The 15,907-nt window shown below is 51.5% G+C and overlaps 1 protein-coding gene across 1 annotated transcript in view; it reads right to left on the bottom strand.

Annotated features, from left to right (window-relative positions):
• The window catches only part of LOC118657299 (cytokine receptor-like factor 2), a 19,366-nt gene extending 11,278 nt beyond the window's left edge, over nucleotides 1-8,088 (bottom strand). Inside the window, exons 1-4 of the mRNA XM_036311129.1 lie at nucleotides 7,957-8,088; nucleotides 5,494-5,596; nucleotides 2,399-2,559; nucleotides 1,243-1,376 (exon numbers count right to left, since the gene is read on the bottom strand). Of these exons, the coding sequence (XP_036167022.1) occupies nucleotides 1,243-1,376; nucleotides 2,399-2,559; nucleotides 5,494-5,596; nucleotides 7,957-8,023 (465 nt within the window). The 5' untranslated portion in view covers nucleotides 8,024-8,088. The remainder of the gene's footprint in view (nucleotides 1-1,242; nucleotides 1,377-2,398; nucleotides 2,560-5,493; nucleotides 5,597-7,956) is intronic.
• Between the last annotated feature and the right edge of the window lie 7,819 nt (nucleotides 8,089-15,907).

The raw sequence follows: 15,907 nt of genomic DNA on the forward strand, positions 1-15,907 counted from the left end.
GCTGGATGGATGGATGGAGGATGGACTGGACTGATGGCTGGATTGCCAGGATGGCTGGGCTGGCTGGCTGATGATGGCTGCGTGGATGGATGGACTGGATGAGTGGCTGGATGGAGGGACTGGATGGATGGCGATGGATGGATGAGCTGGATGGATGGGTGGATGGATGGATTGATGAGTGCTGGCTGGCTGGATGAATGAATGGCTGGCTGGATGGCTGGCTGGCTGGCTGACTGGCTGCTGGCTGGCTGGCTGGCTGGCTGGCTGGCTGGCTGGGCTGGCTTGCTGCATGGCTGGCGCGTGGCTGGCTGGCTGGCGCTGGCTGCGTGCTGGCTGCGTGGCTTGCTGGCTGGCTAGCTGGGCTGGCTGGCTGCGTGGCTTGCTGGCTGGCTGGCTGCTGGTGGGCTAGGCTTGATGGGATGAGTGGCATTGCATGGATGGCTGGATGGATGGATGGATGGATGGATTGATGGATGGATGGATGGATGGATGGATGGATGAGATGGATGGGATGGAGGATGGATGAATGGATTGGATGAGTGGATGGATGGATGATTAGTGGATGGATGATGGGGATGGATGGATGGATGAGTGGATGGCTGAGTGGATGGATGGATGGATGGATAGGTCGATGATAGATCATATGATAAATGTGTACATTGATATTAGATGACTAATGAATGGATGGATAGATAGATGATGGATAGATGGAATGACGTTTTGTCTTCGTCCTTGGAACAAAAGCTTCCTTCTCTCAGGCATCCGGACATCTTGGGTAACTTTCTCTTTTTTGCCCAGTTCTTTGCCTCAAAACAACAGCAAAAAACTAGCAACAACCAATGAAAAATACCCAGTCCGGCCTGTGGTTGAGCATCGACCCATGTACCAGGAGGTCACCCTTCGATTCCAGGTCAGAGCACCTATAATCCATGAGCAATTCCTTTAAATGAATCTCAATACCTCCTTCTCTCTCCATCTCTCTTTTTCTCCATTTCTCTTCCTCTCTCTCTTCTATCTATCATCTATTTATCTATCTATCATCTATCTATTTACCTATCATCTGTCTCTATCCATCATCTATCCATCTATTTATCTATCTATCTATCTATCTATCTATCTATCTATCTATCTATCTAATCTATCTGTCATCTATCTATCCATCTATCTCCATGTGTCTTCAGAGTTGGCATCTTGGGAACGTTCCGTCACAGGGTCCCCGAGAATATGCCCCCCCACACTCACCTGCCACTCCCCATCAAAGGAGCTCTTGTACTGAACCTCGTACAGGAGGCCCTTCCAGGGCAGGTCGGGACACGTCACCGTCACGGCCTCCTCACGCCACAGGACACGCAGACCCCTCGGCGAGCTGGGTTTCACTGAGGAGGGGAGAGGGCACAGGGGTGGGCTCACATGCAAAGAGGGGCACCCCACGTCCCCACAGTGACCGTGGTCAGTTTGCTCAGAATCGCCTTCTTCGGCCTGAGCTAATTCCACCTTTATTCTTATTTTTTTTAATATATTTTATTGATTTCAGAGAAGAAGGAAGATGGAGAGAGAGATAGAAACACCAATGTTTAGATGGCATCATGGACCGGCTGCCTCCTGCATGCCCCCTATTAGGGATCGATCCCACAACCTAGGCATGTCCCCTTGGCCGGGAATCGAACCCTGACCTCCTGGTTCATAGGCCAACGTTCAAACATTGAACCATGCCAGCCAGGCAATGCAGAACTCTATCTATCTATCTATCATCTATCTATATCTATATCTATCTATCTATCTATCTATCTATCATCTATCTATCTCTCTATCATCTATCTATCTATATCTATCTATCTATCATCTATCTATATCTATCTATATATCATCTATCTATCTATATATCTATCTATCATCTATCTATATCTATCTATCTATCTATCTATCTATCTATCTATCTATCCATCTACCTATCTATCTATCATCTATCTATCTATATCTATATATTTTAATTTATTTCAGAGAGGAATGGATAAGGAGAGAGAGAAACATCCATGATGAGAGAGAATCATGGAACGGCTGCCTCCCGCACGCCCCCTACTGGGGATAGAGCCCGCAACCCGGGCCTGTGCCCTTGACCGGAATCGAACCCTGACCTCCTGGTTCATAGGTCGACGCTCAGCCCCTGAGCCACGACGGCCGGTCTCCATCCCCAGTAGGGGGCATGCAGGAGGCAGTTGACCCTCTCCCATAGCCGCCTGCACAGCGCCCTCTGCCTTCTCCCTCTGAGTTGCATGCATTTTTTTCTGTCCGTGGAACGTTCCGGAAGGCTGGCGTCTTCGTTGTCGGGGTGAGCACGGGGGGCGGGCCCTCGATCCGGGAGGGAATGGGCCATGCTTTCCCTCTGGGTGGCACTTACAGTAATCGGAGATCCATAGGCTCCTGTTCTTGAGGCACTGGGTCCCATTCCAGACGGAAAAGTTGAGAATCGTATCGCCTTCGGCCACCAGGAGGCAGCCAACCCGGCGTCCGTTCTGAAGGAGGTAGTTGGGGCATTCACTGTCATTCTTCTCCTTAAATCTATGGGTTTTTGGGTTGTTGTTTTTTTTAAAAAAAAAAAAAAAAAAAGAGGACCATTTAGCCATAGAATGTATTCGGAAATAGTACCTATCCCCTATAATAAAACCCGAATATGCAAATCGACCGAATGGCGGAATGAACTGGCAGAATGACCAGTTGCTGTGATGTGCACTGGCCACCAGGGGGCAGACAATAAAACCCGAATATGCAAATCGACCGAATGGCGGAATGAACTGGCAGAATGACCGGTCGCTGTGACGTGCACTGGCCACCAGGGGGCAGACGCTCAACCCAGGAGCTGTCCCCGGCCCTCAGGCCCTGAGCAGCGGCTGGTGAGTGAGCAGGGGACCCCCGATCGCCCCCCCAGTCGCCCCACCGATAGGCCCTGATGGCCGGCCAGGCCGAGGGACCATAGCCGTGCACGGATTTCGTGCACCGGGGCCTCTAGTATGTAGCTCATTAGCTATTCCTCACCCGAGGGTATTTTTCCAGTGGTTTTTTTTTTTAATTGTTATTTTTAAAAAATTCTTATTTATTTATTTTTTAAATGTTTTTATGGATGTCCGATGGGAAGGCAGAAGGAGAGAGAGAGAAACATCAGGGATGAGAATCACAGACCGGCCGCCTCCTGCTAGGCCCCCACTGGGAATCAAGCCCACAACCCGGGCCTGTGCCCTTGACCGGGAATCGAACCCGTGACCTTAAAAAAAAATAGACCTTAAACCCAAGCAGTGACTAGATCGAAATTTACCCAAATAAAGTGTAGAAAAGGGTTAGAATCTCAGAGGGAAGGTGGGGGGAGGGAGGGTGGGTGGGAGATAATTAACTAAAGGCCTTGAATGTATAACCCATGGACAAATTGGGGGGTGAGGGCCTTGGGGTGGGGGTCAGGGGGGCCGAGCTGAGGGGTTCAATGTCGGGAAAAAAAGGACATATGTAATTTTTTCAACAACAAAGATTTATACAGAAAATCGTAAATAAGCCCTGACTGGTGCGGCTCAGCGGATAGAGCGTCGGCCTGCGGACTGAAGGGTCCCGGGTTCGAATCCTGGTCAACGGCATGGACCTTGGTTGCGGGCACATCCCCAGTGGGGGGCGTGCAGGAGGCAGCTGATCGATGCTTCTCTCTCATCAATGTTTCTAACTCTCTCTCCCTCTCCCTTCCTCTCTGTAAAACAAATCAATAAAATATATTTTTAAAAAGAAAATAGTAAATAAAACAGCGTAAGCCCCCGTAATCCATGCACGAGCTGGTGCTGGGACAATTCAAGTGAGTCATCTCCGTCCACACGTGGAGATTCAAGGCCCTTATCTGCCCCCCACCCCTCGTGAGTCTTGTTTGTTCAAAATCGATTCATCTTCGCGTCTCTCTCCTGCGCACGCCTCCCGTTAATCTCATGGGCTATCAAACCACAGGGCACCCGCCACCGTTCACAGAATTGATACTAAATTCATTGGAAAGAGAAAAAAAAAGAAAAGAAAAAAAAATGCGTCAAGATGAATAAGGCTCTAAGACGGCGGTTCTCAACCTGGGGGTCGCGGCTCCTTTGGGGGTCGAACGGCCCTTTCCCAGGGGTCGCCTCAGACCGTCGGAAAACACATCTATAATCACATATTGTTTTTGTGATTGATCGCTGTGCTTTCATGGTGTTCGATGTGTCACCATGGAAATCCATCCTGCAGATCAGACGTTTCCATGACGATTCATAACAGCAGCGACATGACAGCGATGACGCAGCCACGAGAATAATGTTATGGTTGGGGGTCCCCACAGCACGGGGAGCTGTATTCAAGGGTCGCGGGGTTAGGAAGGTTGGGAACCGTGGCTCTACGACAAAGACAGACCCTGGCCGGTGTGGCTCAGTGGATAGACCGTCAGCCTGGGGATTGAAGGGTCCCGGGTTCGATTCCCGGTCAAGGGCACACGCCCATGTTGTGGGCTGGATCCCCAGTCGGGGGCGTGCAGGAGGCGGCCGGTCCATGATTCTCTCTCATCATGGATGTTTCTATTTCTCTCTCTCCCTCTCCCTTCCTCTCTGAAATCAATAAAAATGTATAAAGCGAAAGTCCCGATGCGTGAAATTCATGCAAGACGAGGCCTTCCTTCCCCCGGCTGCCGGGACTGGCTGGCCTCTGGCACCCGGGACCCTGGCTTCCCTCGCAGCACCTGGCTTCATCCGGAAGGTCGTCCGGAAGGATGTCTGGTCTAATTAGCATATTGCACTTTTATTAATATAGAAATCCTATCGAATAAAAGCCTAATATGCTAGGTGTCTGTGCGGCCGGCTGGTCGTTCAACCAATCAAAGCGTCATATGCTAATGATATGCTAAGGCCACTCAATGCTCGCTATGACGTGCACTGACCACCAGGGGGCAGACAGTCGACTTCCACTAGTCGACCAGTCGCTATGACGTGCACTGACCACCAGGGGGCAGACAATCCACTAGTCGACCAGTCGCTATGACGTGCACTGACCACCAGGGGGCAGACAATCCACTAGTCGACCAGTCGCTATGACGTGCACTGACCACCAGGGGGCAGACAATCCACTAGTCGACCAGTCGCTATGACGTGCACTGACCACCAGGGGGCAGACAATCCACTAGTCGACCAGTCGCTATGACGTGCACTGACCACCAGGGGGCAGACTCTCCCATCGTTAGGTGAGCTTGCTGCTGGGGTCCGGCCGATCAGGACTGAGCGAGATGGGCCAGACACGCCCTGGAGCCCTCCTTGGGTCCCTCCCCGGCCCCGATCGTGCACCCGTGGGGTCCCTCGGCCTGCCCTGCGCCCTCTCGCCATCCGGGACCCCTCGGGGGATGTCGGAGAGCCGGCTTCGGCCCCATCCCGCGGGCCTGGGTATGTCCATATATTTTAAAAAGCGACATTTTTTAACACGGGGCCCGGTGTTCTCCTTCCCCGGGACACTCACCCGTAGAGAAAAGTCAGGTTGGTCCCCGAGGGCGGGCTGGCGTCCCAGGTCACCTGCACGGTTTCGAAATTAAAGTTGATGATCTGATGCTCGAAGGCACCCCCTGGGGTCAAAACAGGCGAATGCGGGAGAGGGTCGGAGGGTTGCAAGGCGATGTCGGCGTCTTGTCGGGAAAGTGACACAGCAGCTCAGGGGTTAGAGCGGCAGCCTGTGAACCAGGAGGTCCCGGGTTCGATTCCCGGTCACGGGCACAGGCCCGGGGTGTACCCTCGATCCCCAGTAGGGGGCGTGCAGGAGGCGGCCGGTCCATGATTCTCTCTCCTCATGGATGTTTCTCGCTCTCCCTTCCTCTCTGAAATCAATCAATCAATCAATCGATCAATAAGGAAGGATAACCCAGCCAAAGGACACAGGCCGCCCAGGATCAGGGCAGGGAAAACCTGGCCAGGAATAGGAATGTCTGGCCCGTGGGCCGTATGAGGCCCAAGAAATCAGTTGACATCAGGGATGAGTTCGTTCTATGTTTGACCAAACATAACAGGCTAATATTTTTCATAAATCAGTTATTTACTTATTTTTAAATATATTTTTATGGATTTCAGAGAGGAAAGGGAGAGGGAGAGAGAGAGAAGCATCCATGAAGAGAGAGAATCATGGATCGGCTGCCTCCTGCACGGCCCCGACTGGGGATCGAGGGTACACCCCGGGCCTGTGCCCTTGACCGGGAATCGAACCCAGGACCCTCCTGGTTCCTAGGTTGATGCTCAACCACTGAGCCACACCACAGGCCGGGCTAGCGGCTAATTTTTGCTTTAATTTTCTTTTTCTTTTTTAAAAATATATATTTTATTGATGTTTGTTACAGAGAGGAAGGGAGAGGGACAGAGAGTCAGAAACATCGATGATGAGAGAGACACATCGATCAGCCGCCTCCTGCACGCCCCCCACTGGGGATGTGCCCGCAACCAAGGCCCATGCCCTTGACCGGGAATCGAACCCGGGACCCTTGAGTCCGCAGGCCGACGCTCTAACCAGTGAGCCACCCCGGCCAGGGCCTTTTTTTTTTTTTTTTTTTCCTTTTTTTAAGCAAACCGATGTGTAAGTGGATACTTTTGCACGACCCGTGACGGATGCTATAAATACCCAAATGGCCCTTAGCAGGAAAACTTAATTCCCACCCCGTGTTGTGAGTTAGAGTCACCGCTGGGGGAAATATTAATCAGAATTTTTGGGGTCAGGAAAGAAAAAAGGAGAAGGAGAAGGAGAAGGAGAAGGAGAAGGAGAAGGAGAAGGAGAAGGAGAAGGAGAAGGCGAAGGAGAAGGAGAAGGATCGGCCTCTTTCAAGGGTAGAAAGTAGGATGAATTCATCCGGATTCTCAGCTCAGCACACGCCCACCTGTGGCTTATCATTTGCTGGTTTATTGGTTTTTTTGGGGGGTTTTTTTCATTGAAAGTGAATCCTGAAATCAGTCAAGAAGATGCACCCTTAGCCTGTTTTTATTAAATTTTTTTTTTTTTTTAAACCTCAGGGGAGGATATTTTTCCATTGATTTTTGGAGACAATGTAAGGGAAGGAGAGAGAGAGAGAGAGAGAGGGGAAGAGACATTGATGTGAGAGACACATGGATTGGTTGCCTCCCACACCTGACCCAACCTAGGCTCGGGATTGAGCCTGCAACCCAGATACCTGCCCTTGACCGGGAATCGAACCCAGCACCCTTCAGTCCCCTGGATGATGCTCTAACCACTGAGACAAACTGGCTATGGTTCTTTTTTAAAATATATATATATATTTTTTTTCATTCAATGGGTAGAGCATCGGCCTGTGGACTGAAGGGTCCCGGGTTCGATTCCCGGTCAAGGGCACAGGCCCGGGTTGCGGGCTCCATCCCCAACCAGTCGGGGGGCGTGCAGGAGGCAGCCAATCCGTGCTTCTCTCTCATCATGGATGTTTCTCTCTCTCTCTCCCTCTCCCTTCCTCTTGGAAATCAATAAAATTATATATTTTTTTTAAAATATACTTTTTCCATTGATTTATTTAAGGGACAGTGGAGAGGAGAGGGGAGAAGAGAGGAGAGAGAGAGAGAAGAGAGAGAGAGAGAGAGAGAGAGACATCGATTCGCTGCCTCCCACACAAGCCTCTAATGACCCTGCAACCTGGTGCCTTGGCTGGGAGTCGAACCCGGGACCCTTCTATCCACAGGCGCGCGCGCCCTATCAATTGCGCGCGTCCTATCCATTGCGCGCGTCCAATCCATGCGCGCGCTCTATCCATTGCGCGCGCCCTACCCATTGCGCGCGCCCTACCCATTTCGCCACCGCCGCCCAGAGTCACCTCCTTGCCAATTTCCTGCAGAAAAGAGTGAGTTGGCCCAAGAGACCTTAACGCCCCCCTCCAAAAAAGGGGGGGATGTTTTAAACGAAGGGGGTTTCCGCCACCAGGAACCCCAAGTCCTTCCTTACCGGCTCCTATGAGATGTGCCAGGAGGAAGACCGCCGCGGGCGCCCAAGGGGGGAGCGCACGGGTCATCCTGGGGTGCGGGCGGGAGGGAAGGGGGATGGAGGCGGTGGGTGGCCCTTCCGTGCGCCCCGGTCTCTCCCTCTGGGTTCCTGGGTCATCTGCGCAGGGCACCCCGCTTTTTAAAGGGCAGGGAGAACAGTAGGGAAGTGACTACAGGAAACCAGCTCACGTAGCATGACAGATGAGAGATGACTCTTCGCATATATGACCTTAACCTATGGACGCAGATGAGGGGGGGGGGGGGTCGGGGCCTCGGGGTGAGGGGGTGGGGTGGGGGTGGGGCGGGCTGGAGGGGGGCCATGGGCGGGGGAGAAAGGGGACATAGGTAATCCTTTCAACAATAAAGAATTTCATTTCATTTTATTATTCTATTTCGTTTCATTTTATTATTTTTTTTATGTCATTCTATTATTTTTTAAAATATATATATATTATTGATTTTTTACAGAGAGGAAGGGAGAGGGATAGAGAGTCAGAAACATCGATGATGAGAGAGAAACATCGATCAGCTGCCTCCTGCACGCCCCCCACTGGGGATGTGCCCTTGACCGGGAATCGAACCCAGGACCCTTCAGTCCCAGGGCCGGCGCTCTAACCACTGAGCCACCCCAGCTAAGGACTGGCGTGATCTCTCCTCTCAGCCCTGGTTGCTTCTACTTCTAAGCTGGTTTGGGGGTGCGGCCTGTCACCTTGCAAAGCTCCCCTACCCCCCCCCATTCAACCCTCCCCCTCCCCCGGGGCCCATGGATGTCGTGAGCTTGTGGTTGGGCTGTCACACATCCATCTCTCACCCAGACCCGTGGGACTGACTCCGATTACATAACAGAACGACTTCCCCCACCCGGCGGCCAGGAGGGCGTTCGAAGATTCAGCTGTGAAAGGAAAGGAAAGGAAAGGAAAGGAAAGGAAAGGAAAGGAAAGGAAAGGAAAGGAAAGGAAAGGAAAGGAAAGGAAAGGAAAAGGAAGGAAAGGAAAGAAAGAAAAGGAAAAGGAAAGGAAAGGAAAAGGAAAAAGGAAAGGAAAAGGAAAGGAAAGGAAAGGAAAGGAAGAAAGGAAAGAAAGGAAAGGAAAGGAAAGGAAAAGGAAAGGAAAGGAAAGGAGGAAAGGAAAGGAAAGGAAAGGAAAGGAAAGGAAAAGAAAAGGAAAAAAGAAAGGAAAGGAAAGGAAAGGAAAGGAAAAGAAGGAAAGGGAAAGGAAAGGAAAGGAAAAAAAGGAGGAAAAGGAAAGGAAAGGGAAGGAAGGAAAGGAAAGGAAAGGAAGGAAAGAAAAGGAAAAGGGAAAGAAAGAAAAGGAAAGGAAAGGAAAGGAAAGGGAAGGAAAGAAGGAAAAGAAAGGAAAGGAAAGGAAAAAGGAAAGGAAAAGGAAAGGAAGGGAAAGGGAAGGAAGGGAAGGGAAGGAAAGGAAAGGGAAAGGGAAGGAAAGGGAAGGGAAGGGAGGGAAGGGAAGGGAAGGGAAGGAAAGGAAAGGGAAGGGAAGGGAAGGGAAGGAAAGGAAAAGGAAAAAGGAAAGGAAGGGAAGGGAAGGGAAAGGGAAGGCAAGGAAGGGAAGGAAAGGGAAGGGAAGGGAAGGGAATGAAGGAAAGGAAAGGAAAGGAAAGGGGAAAGGAAAGGAAAGGAAAGGAAAGGAAAGGAAAGATAGGAAAGGAAAGGAAAGGAAAGGAAAGGAAAGGAAAGGAAAGGAAAGGAAAGGAACGGAAGGAAAGGAAAACAAAAAGGACATAGGGAAAGATAGGAAGGAAGGAAAGAAGACAGAAGCACAAAAGGAAAGGAAAGGACAAAGGAAAGGAAAGAAAAGGAAAGGAAGGAAAGGAAAGGAAAGGAAAGGAAAGAAAGGAAAAAAGAAAAAAAGAAGATAAGAAAAAGAAAGAAAAGAAAAGAAGAAAAGAAAAGAAAAGAAAAGAAAAGAAAAGAAAAGAAAAGAGAGAAGAAAAGGAAAAGAAGATTCCGCCACAGGCAGCAGTATTGAAAATGTGTATCTATTGGTAGATATGTTTTTTAATATCTTTTCATTGATTTCAGACAGGAAGGGAGAGAGAGAGAAAAACATCCATAATGAGAGAGAATCACGGACCGGCCGCCTCCTGCACGCCCCCGACTGGGGATGGAGCCCGCAACCCGGGCCTGTGCCCTTGACCGGGATTCGAACCCGGGACCCTTCAGTCCTCAGGCCGGCGCTCTATCCACCGAGCCACACCGGCCGGGGCCGAAATATATTTTGCTTTTGGGGATGATCCAGGGCTTTTCTGGGCCTGGGCTACACACAGGTCGACCCCTGATAACGTTTTATATTCTCAGAATGTTGACAATTTACAAATAGCTTGGATATATGCAATCATACGGGATGTTCACAAGAAGATAGGAGACGATCATTAAAGAAAATTATTCTATAGAATAAAAGCCTAATAGGCTAAGCGTCCGGTCGTCCGGGTCGTCCGTTCAGCCAATCAAAGCGCAATATGCTAATGAGATGCTAAGGCCGCTCAACCTCTCGCTAGGACGTGCACTGACCACCAGGGGGCAGACAGTCGACCGGTCGACCAGCTCATGAGTGACATCTTTTATGTGTGACGCCCACCTTGAGGCAGGGTCGTGACCTCCCTAACTCCCCTTCTGCACCTCTATCTCCCTGACTCTGAGTCTGGGTCCCGGATGGTGGTCAGACTGGCCCTGGGGGCACCACGACACGTCCCCTAACGCAGTCAATCCAGACGAACTCCTTGGGGGAGAAACCAGGAGGGGGGGATAGCGTCTCACCCAGCGGTTCTCAACCTGTGGGTCGCGACCCCTCTGGCGGTCGAACGACCCTTTCGCAGGGGTCGCCGAGGACCCTCCTGCAGATCAGATATTTCCATGACGATTCATCACAGCAGCCACATGACAGTGATGACGTAGCCACGAGAATAATGTTATGGTTGGGGGTCCCCACAGCATGGGGAGCTGTATTGAAAAGGCCAGAAGGTTGAGGACCACTGCCTACAGCAAAGAAAAATTGAAAGGAAAGAGTCTATAATGCCATAGACTCTATTCACGTGGCCTAAAAGAAATACAAAGAGAGAGAGAGAGAGAGAGAGAGAGAGAGGAGAGAGAGAGAGAGAGAGAACCCATGAATGGAGAAGGACTAGAGGGACCGTCACTCACGGGACTGGAAAGGAAGGTGAAACTGGAGACGTAGAAATTTGAAGAAGAAAAAAAAAATCTTTCCCTCCAAACTCTTGGGTGCTGCACCTGGGGCCTGCAAATTAAACTGAGCAAAGGCAGATTGGCAGGAAGGAGGGAAACAGAGTCTGCATGGACAACACACATACACGAAGGAGAAACTCAGGGATGAGTAGTGACTCAAAGACATGGTTAGAATCAGGGGATTGTGTACCTAGTTCAGTAAAAGAATGGAACGGTGAGAACAAATGTTTAGGGGAAAACAAATTTTTTTTGAGGGGGGAGGGGAGAAGATGAAAGAGTTTTCAGGAGAACATGTAGGAGATAAGAAAGGGTGTGATGCCTGGCGGGCCTGGTTCAGTGTGTGAGCGTCAACCTAGGAACCAGGAGGTCAGGGTTCGATTCCAGGTCAGGGCACAGGCCCAGGTTGCGGGTTCGATTCCCAGTGTGGGGCGTGCAGGAGGCGGCCGATCCAAGATGCTCTCTCCTCCTGGATGTTTCTGTTTCTCTCTCCATCTCCCTTTCTCTCTCTGAAATCCATAAAAATCTATCCTAATAGATGTCAAGGGCATGTGCCCAGCAGGGGGGGCTGTTAGGGGTGACCAGGCCGGCAAGAGGGGCAGTTGGAGGTGATCCGGCTGTCAGACAGAGGTGGTTAGGGGCGATCAGGCTGGCGGGGGAGCAGTTAGGGGCGATCAGGCAGGCAGGCAGGTGAGCAGTTAGGAGCCAGAGGTCCCGGATTCTGACAGGGATGTCCGACCGCCGGTTTACGCCCGAACCCCGGGTTTGGGCCAAAACCAGCAGTTGGACACCCCCAAGGGGTCTCCAGATTGGAGAGGGGGCAGGCTGGGGTGAGGGGACCCCCATTCCATGCATGAATTTCATGCACCGGGCCTCTAGTGAGTCCTATATAATAAAAAGCTAATAAGCAAATTGTCCCCTCGACCGGGAGTTCGACTGGGAGTTTGACCTGGAGTTCGACCAAGGGGTGGGGCCTACCACTCACAGCCCCTCCCCCCAGCCTGCCCCACCCCCAATTGGGGGAGGAGCCGGCCTGCCAACCGCCCACAGTCCCTCTCTGCCACCCGCCAGAGCTCCCACCTGTGCACAAATTCGTGCACCAGGCCTCTAGTTTATTAATAATAATAATAATAATAACAATAATAAAAATAAACAGTGAGATAGTGGCCCATCCATCAGGACCTGGAACCCCCCGGAGAAAAGATTTGTGGGGGGCGGCGGCTTTGATGGTGCGCCCCGTTCTGGGCGCAGGTCCGCCCTTCAGAGGAATTTGCAGACTGATTTCCCAGAAGTTGCTGCTTTGGGTCCGATAAGGGAAATTTCAGTTCGGTGAATTTTCTCTTTTTTTTTTTATTTTTAAAGATACCGTGGTGGCATCGAATGAACGCACGGAACTGCCAACCCGGATAGAGACCGACTCACAGATAGAGAGAGAGGAGGCGGACGGCTCTGGGGGGGGGGGGGGGAGGTGAGAGATGCGAGGGAAGGGATTGAGCAAAAAAAAAAAAGAAAAGAAAAAAAAAAATCCCAGCCAGTGTGGCTCAGTGGTTAGAGCACCGACCGACCTAGGAACCAGGAGGTCACGGGTTCGATTCCCGGTCGAGGGCACAGGCCCGGGTTGTGGGCTTCATCCCCAGTAGGTCCCGGGTTCGAATCCCGGTCAAGGGCACAGGCCCGGGTTGCGGGCTCCATCTCCAACCAGTAGGGGGCGTGCAGGAGGCGGCCGGTCCATGATTCTCTCTCCCTTCATGGATGTCTTTTTTTTTTCTCTCTCTCTCTCTGCCTTCCTCTCTGAAACCCATACAAACAAAAATATTATAACAAATTAACATTTAAAAATAAAAATAAAATAAAAATCAATGGGAAAAATATCCTCGGATGAGGATTAAAAGAAGAAAAAAAAAAAAGAGAATAAAACGGACGAATAACGGTTCCTGGGTCCTAAGAGCTCAGCTCCCCAAGACCAGGTGTGTCCCCATTTTGGGGGGAACTCCGTGTGCATTTTAGGGGGTGGGGCCGGGCCGGGCCGAGGGCGGTCAGCCTGTTTCTGCAGAACTGACGTCTCCCGTCAAAACACCAGCTGCCCTGGTTCTTGTTTGTGTGTTCGAGGGCCCCTGGCCGGTTCCGTCCACACCTCGGGGAGCCGGGACCCGTCTCAGTTCCTTCTTTGAGCCCCGGGTTCGGGCGCCAAATGAGGATGTGTGTCTGCGTGGGGAGGGGGGTGACATTTATAGCAGAAATCACGCTGGGGTTTTTTTTTTCTTTTGTTTTTTCTTCCCCTGACATTTCTCCGACAGGCTGGTCTGGGATGAAATTTGAGAAACAAAAGCCTTGTTTTTTTAAAAAATATATATATATATATTTTTTTTTATGGATTTCAGAGAGGAAGGGAGAGAGAGAGAGGAACATCGATGATGAGAGAGAATCACGGATCGGCCGCCTCCTGCACGTCCCCGACTGGGGGTGGAGCCGGCAACCCGGGCACGTGCCCTTGACCGGGAATCGAACCCGGGACCCTTCAGTCCGCAGGCCGACGCTCTATCCACTGAGCCACACCGGCCAGGGCAAGTTTGTTAGTTTATAGGGGGGAGAGGGGGGACAGGAAGAGATAAAGAGAAACATCGCCTCAGCTGGTGTGGCTCAGTGGTGAGCCAGGAGGTCCCGGGTTCGATTCCCGGTCAAGGGCTCAATCCCCAGTGTGGGGCGTGCAGGAGGCAGCCGGTCCATGATTCCCTCGCATCATGGATGTTTCTCTCCCTCCCTCTACCCTTCCTCTCTGCAATCAATAGAAATATAGTTTTAAAAATAAACAATTAAAAGAAAAATCTAGCCCTGGCCGGTGTGGCTCAGTGGGTAGAGCGTCGGCCTGCGGACTGAAGGGTCCCGGCTTTGATTCCGGTCAAGGGCATGGACCTGGGCTGTGGGCACTTCCCCAGTAGGAGGCGTGCAGGAGGCAGCTGATCGATGTTTCTCTCTCGTCGACGTTTCTAAGTCTCTATCCCTCTCCCTTCCTCTCTGCAAAAAAAATCAATAAAATCTATATTTTTTTAAAAAAAATTAAAATCTATAGGATCCTACTCTTGGGCAGGAAAAAAAACAAACAAAAGAAAGATCTTTAACTGAACCCAGGCCCAGTCTTTTTTCCACCCCCACTTCCTCCGGGGCCGAAAGGCATTGGGAGGGCGGGGTGTCCGTGGGCGTGTCACATGGTCCATCGTAAAGTCCACGGGTCCCCTCAGTGTGTCACCGGCCAACCCAGTGGCGTGGGCGTCTTCCTAGAAGTGCCAGCTCCTTGATCCTGACTCACGGGCACACGCCCGGGGAGCAGGGGGGCAGGAGGGGTGTGTGTGTGTGTGTGTGTGTGTGTCAGGGGGTGACTCTGAGATGAAATGATGGGTAGAGCTTGGGGTCCACGGCCTGAGAGGGAGTCTGAAAACCAGAAGGATTTAGACAGAAGCCGGGAGCTACGGAGAAAGGAAGCCAGGACGGAATCTCTCCTATACATTGGGATCTTTTTTAAAAAATATTTTTTTCCTAGAGGCCCAGTGCACAAATTCGTGCACCAGTGGGGTCCCGCGGCCTGGCCTGCGGGGTGGGGCTGAAACCGGCTCTCCGACATCCCCCGAGGGGTCCCGGATGGCGAGAGGGCGCAGGCCAGGCCGAGGGACCCCACTGGTGCACGATCGGGGCCGGGAAGGGACCGTGGGAGGGCTCCAGGGCGTGTCCGGCCCGCTTGCTCAGTCCCGATCGGCCGGACCCCAGCAGCAAGCTCACCTGCTGGTCAGAGCGTCTGCCCCCTGGTGGTCAGTGCACGTCATAGCAAGCGGCTGAGCAGCCTTAGCAGATCATTAGCATCTTACGCTTTGATTGGTTGAACGGACGACTGGTCAACCAGACACTTAGCATATTAGGCTTGTATGACGTAGGATTGATTTCAGAGACGAAGGGAGGGAGAGGCAGAGGAATCGAACCCAGGACCCTTCAGTCCCCAGGCCGGCACTCTATCCACTGAGCCACACCAACTAGGGGGTGACATTGGCATATTGGTGACATCTGTATGCAGGTTGTGGGTTCGATTCCCGGTCAGGGCATGTGTGGGAGGCAGCGGATGAATGTTTCTCTCTCTCTCTCTTCTCCCTTTCTCCCCCTCTGAAATAAATTTTAAAAAAGGATTGCCCAGCTGGTGTGGTTCAGTGGTTAAGTGTTGACCTGTGAACCATGAGGTCAGAGTTCGATTCCCAGTCAAGGGCACAGACCCGGGTTGTGGGCTCCATCCCCAGTAGGGTGTGTGCAGGAGGCAGCCGATTCATGAGTCTCTCTCATCATGGATGTTTCTCTCTCTCTCCCTCTCCCTTCCTCTCTGAAATCAATAAAAATATTTAATAAAAATCAATACGAAAAAATATCCTCGGGCCTGGCCCCTTTGGCTCAGTGGATAGAGCGTCAGCCTGCGGACTGAAGGGTCCCAGGTTCGATTCCCGGTGAAGGGCATGGACCTCGGTTGCAGGTTTCTCCCCAGCCCGGGCCCTGGTCAGGGTGGATTTAGGAGGCCACCCATCAATGTGTCTCTCTCACATCGATGTTTCTCTCTGTCTCTCCCTCTCTCCCCCTCTCTCTCTAAAAATCAATGGAAAAATATTTCTGGATCAGGATTTAAAAAAGAGAATGGACGGGGGAGCCACGCTACTTCAACGCTGAGAGATGAAACCGGGCTGGG

This window comes from Myotis myotis, unplaced genomic scaffold (genome assembly GCF_014108235.1).
Source record: "Myotis myotis isolate mMyoMyo1 unplaced genomic scaffold, mMyoMyo1.p scaffold_m19_p_50, whole genome shotgun sequence".
Taxonomy (NCBI): Eukaryota; Metazoa; Chordata; class Mammalia; order Chiroptera; family Vespertilionidae; genus Myotis; species Myotis myotis.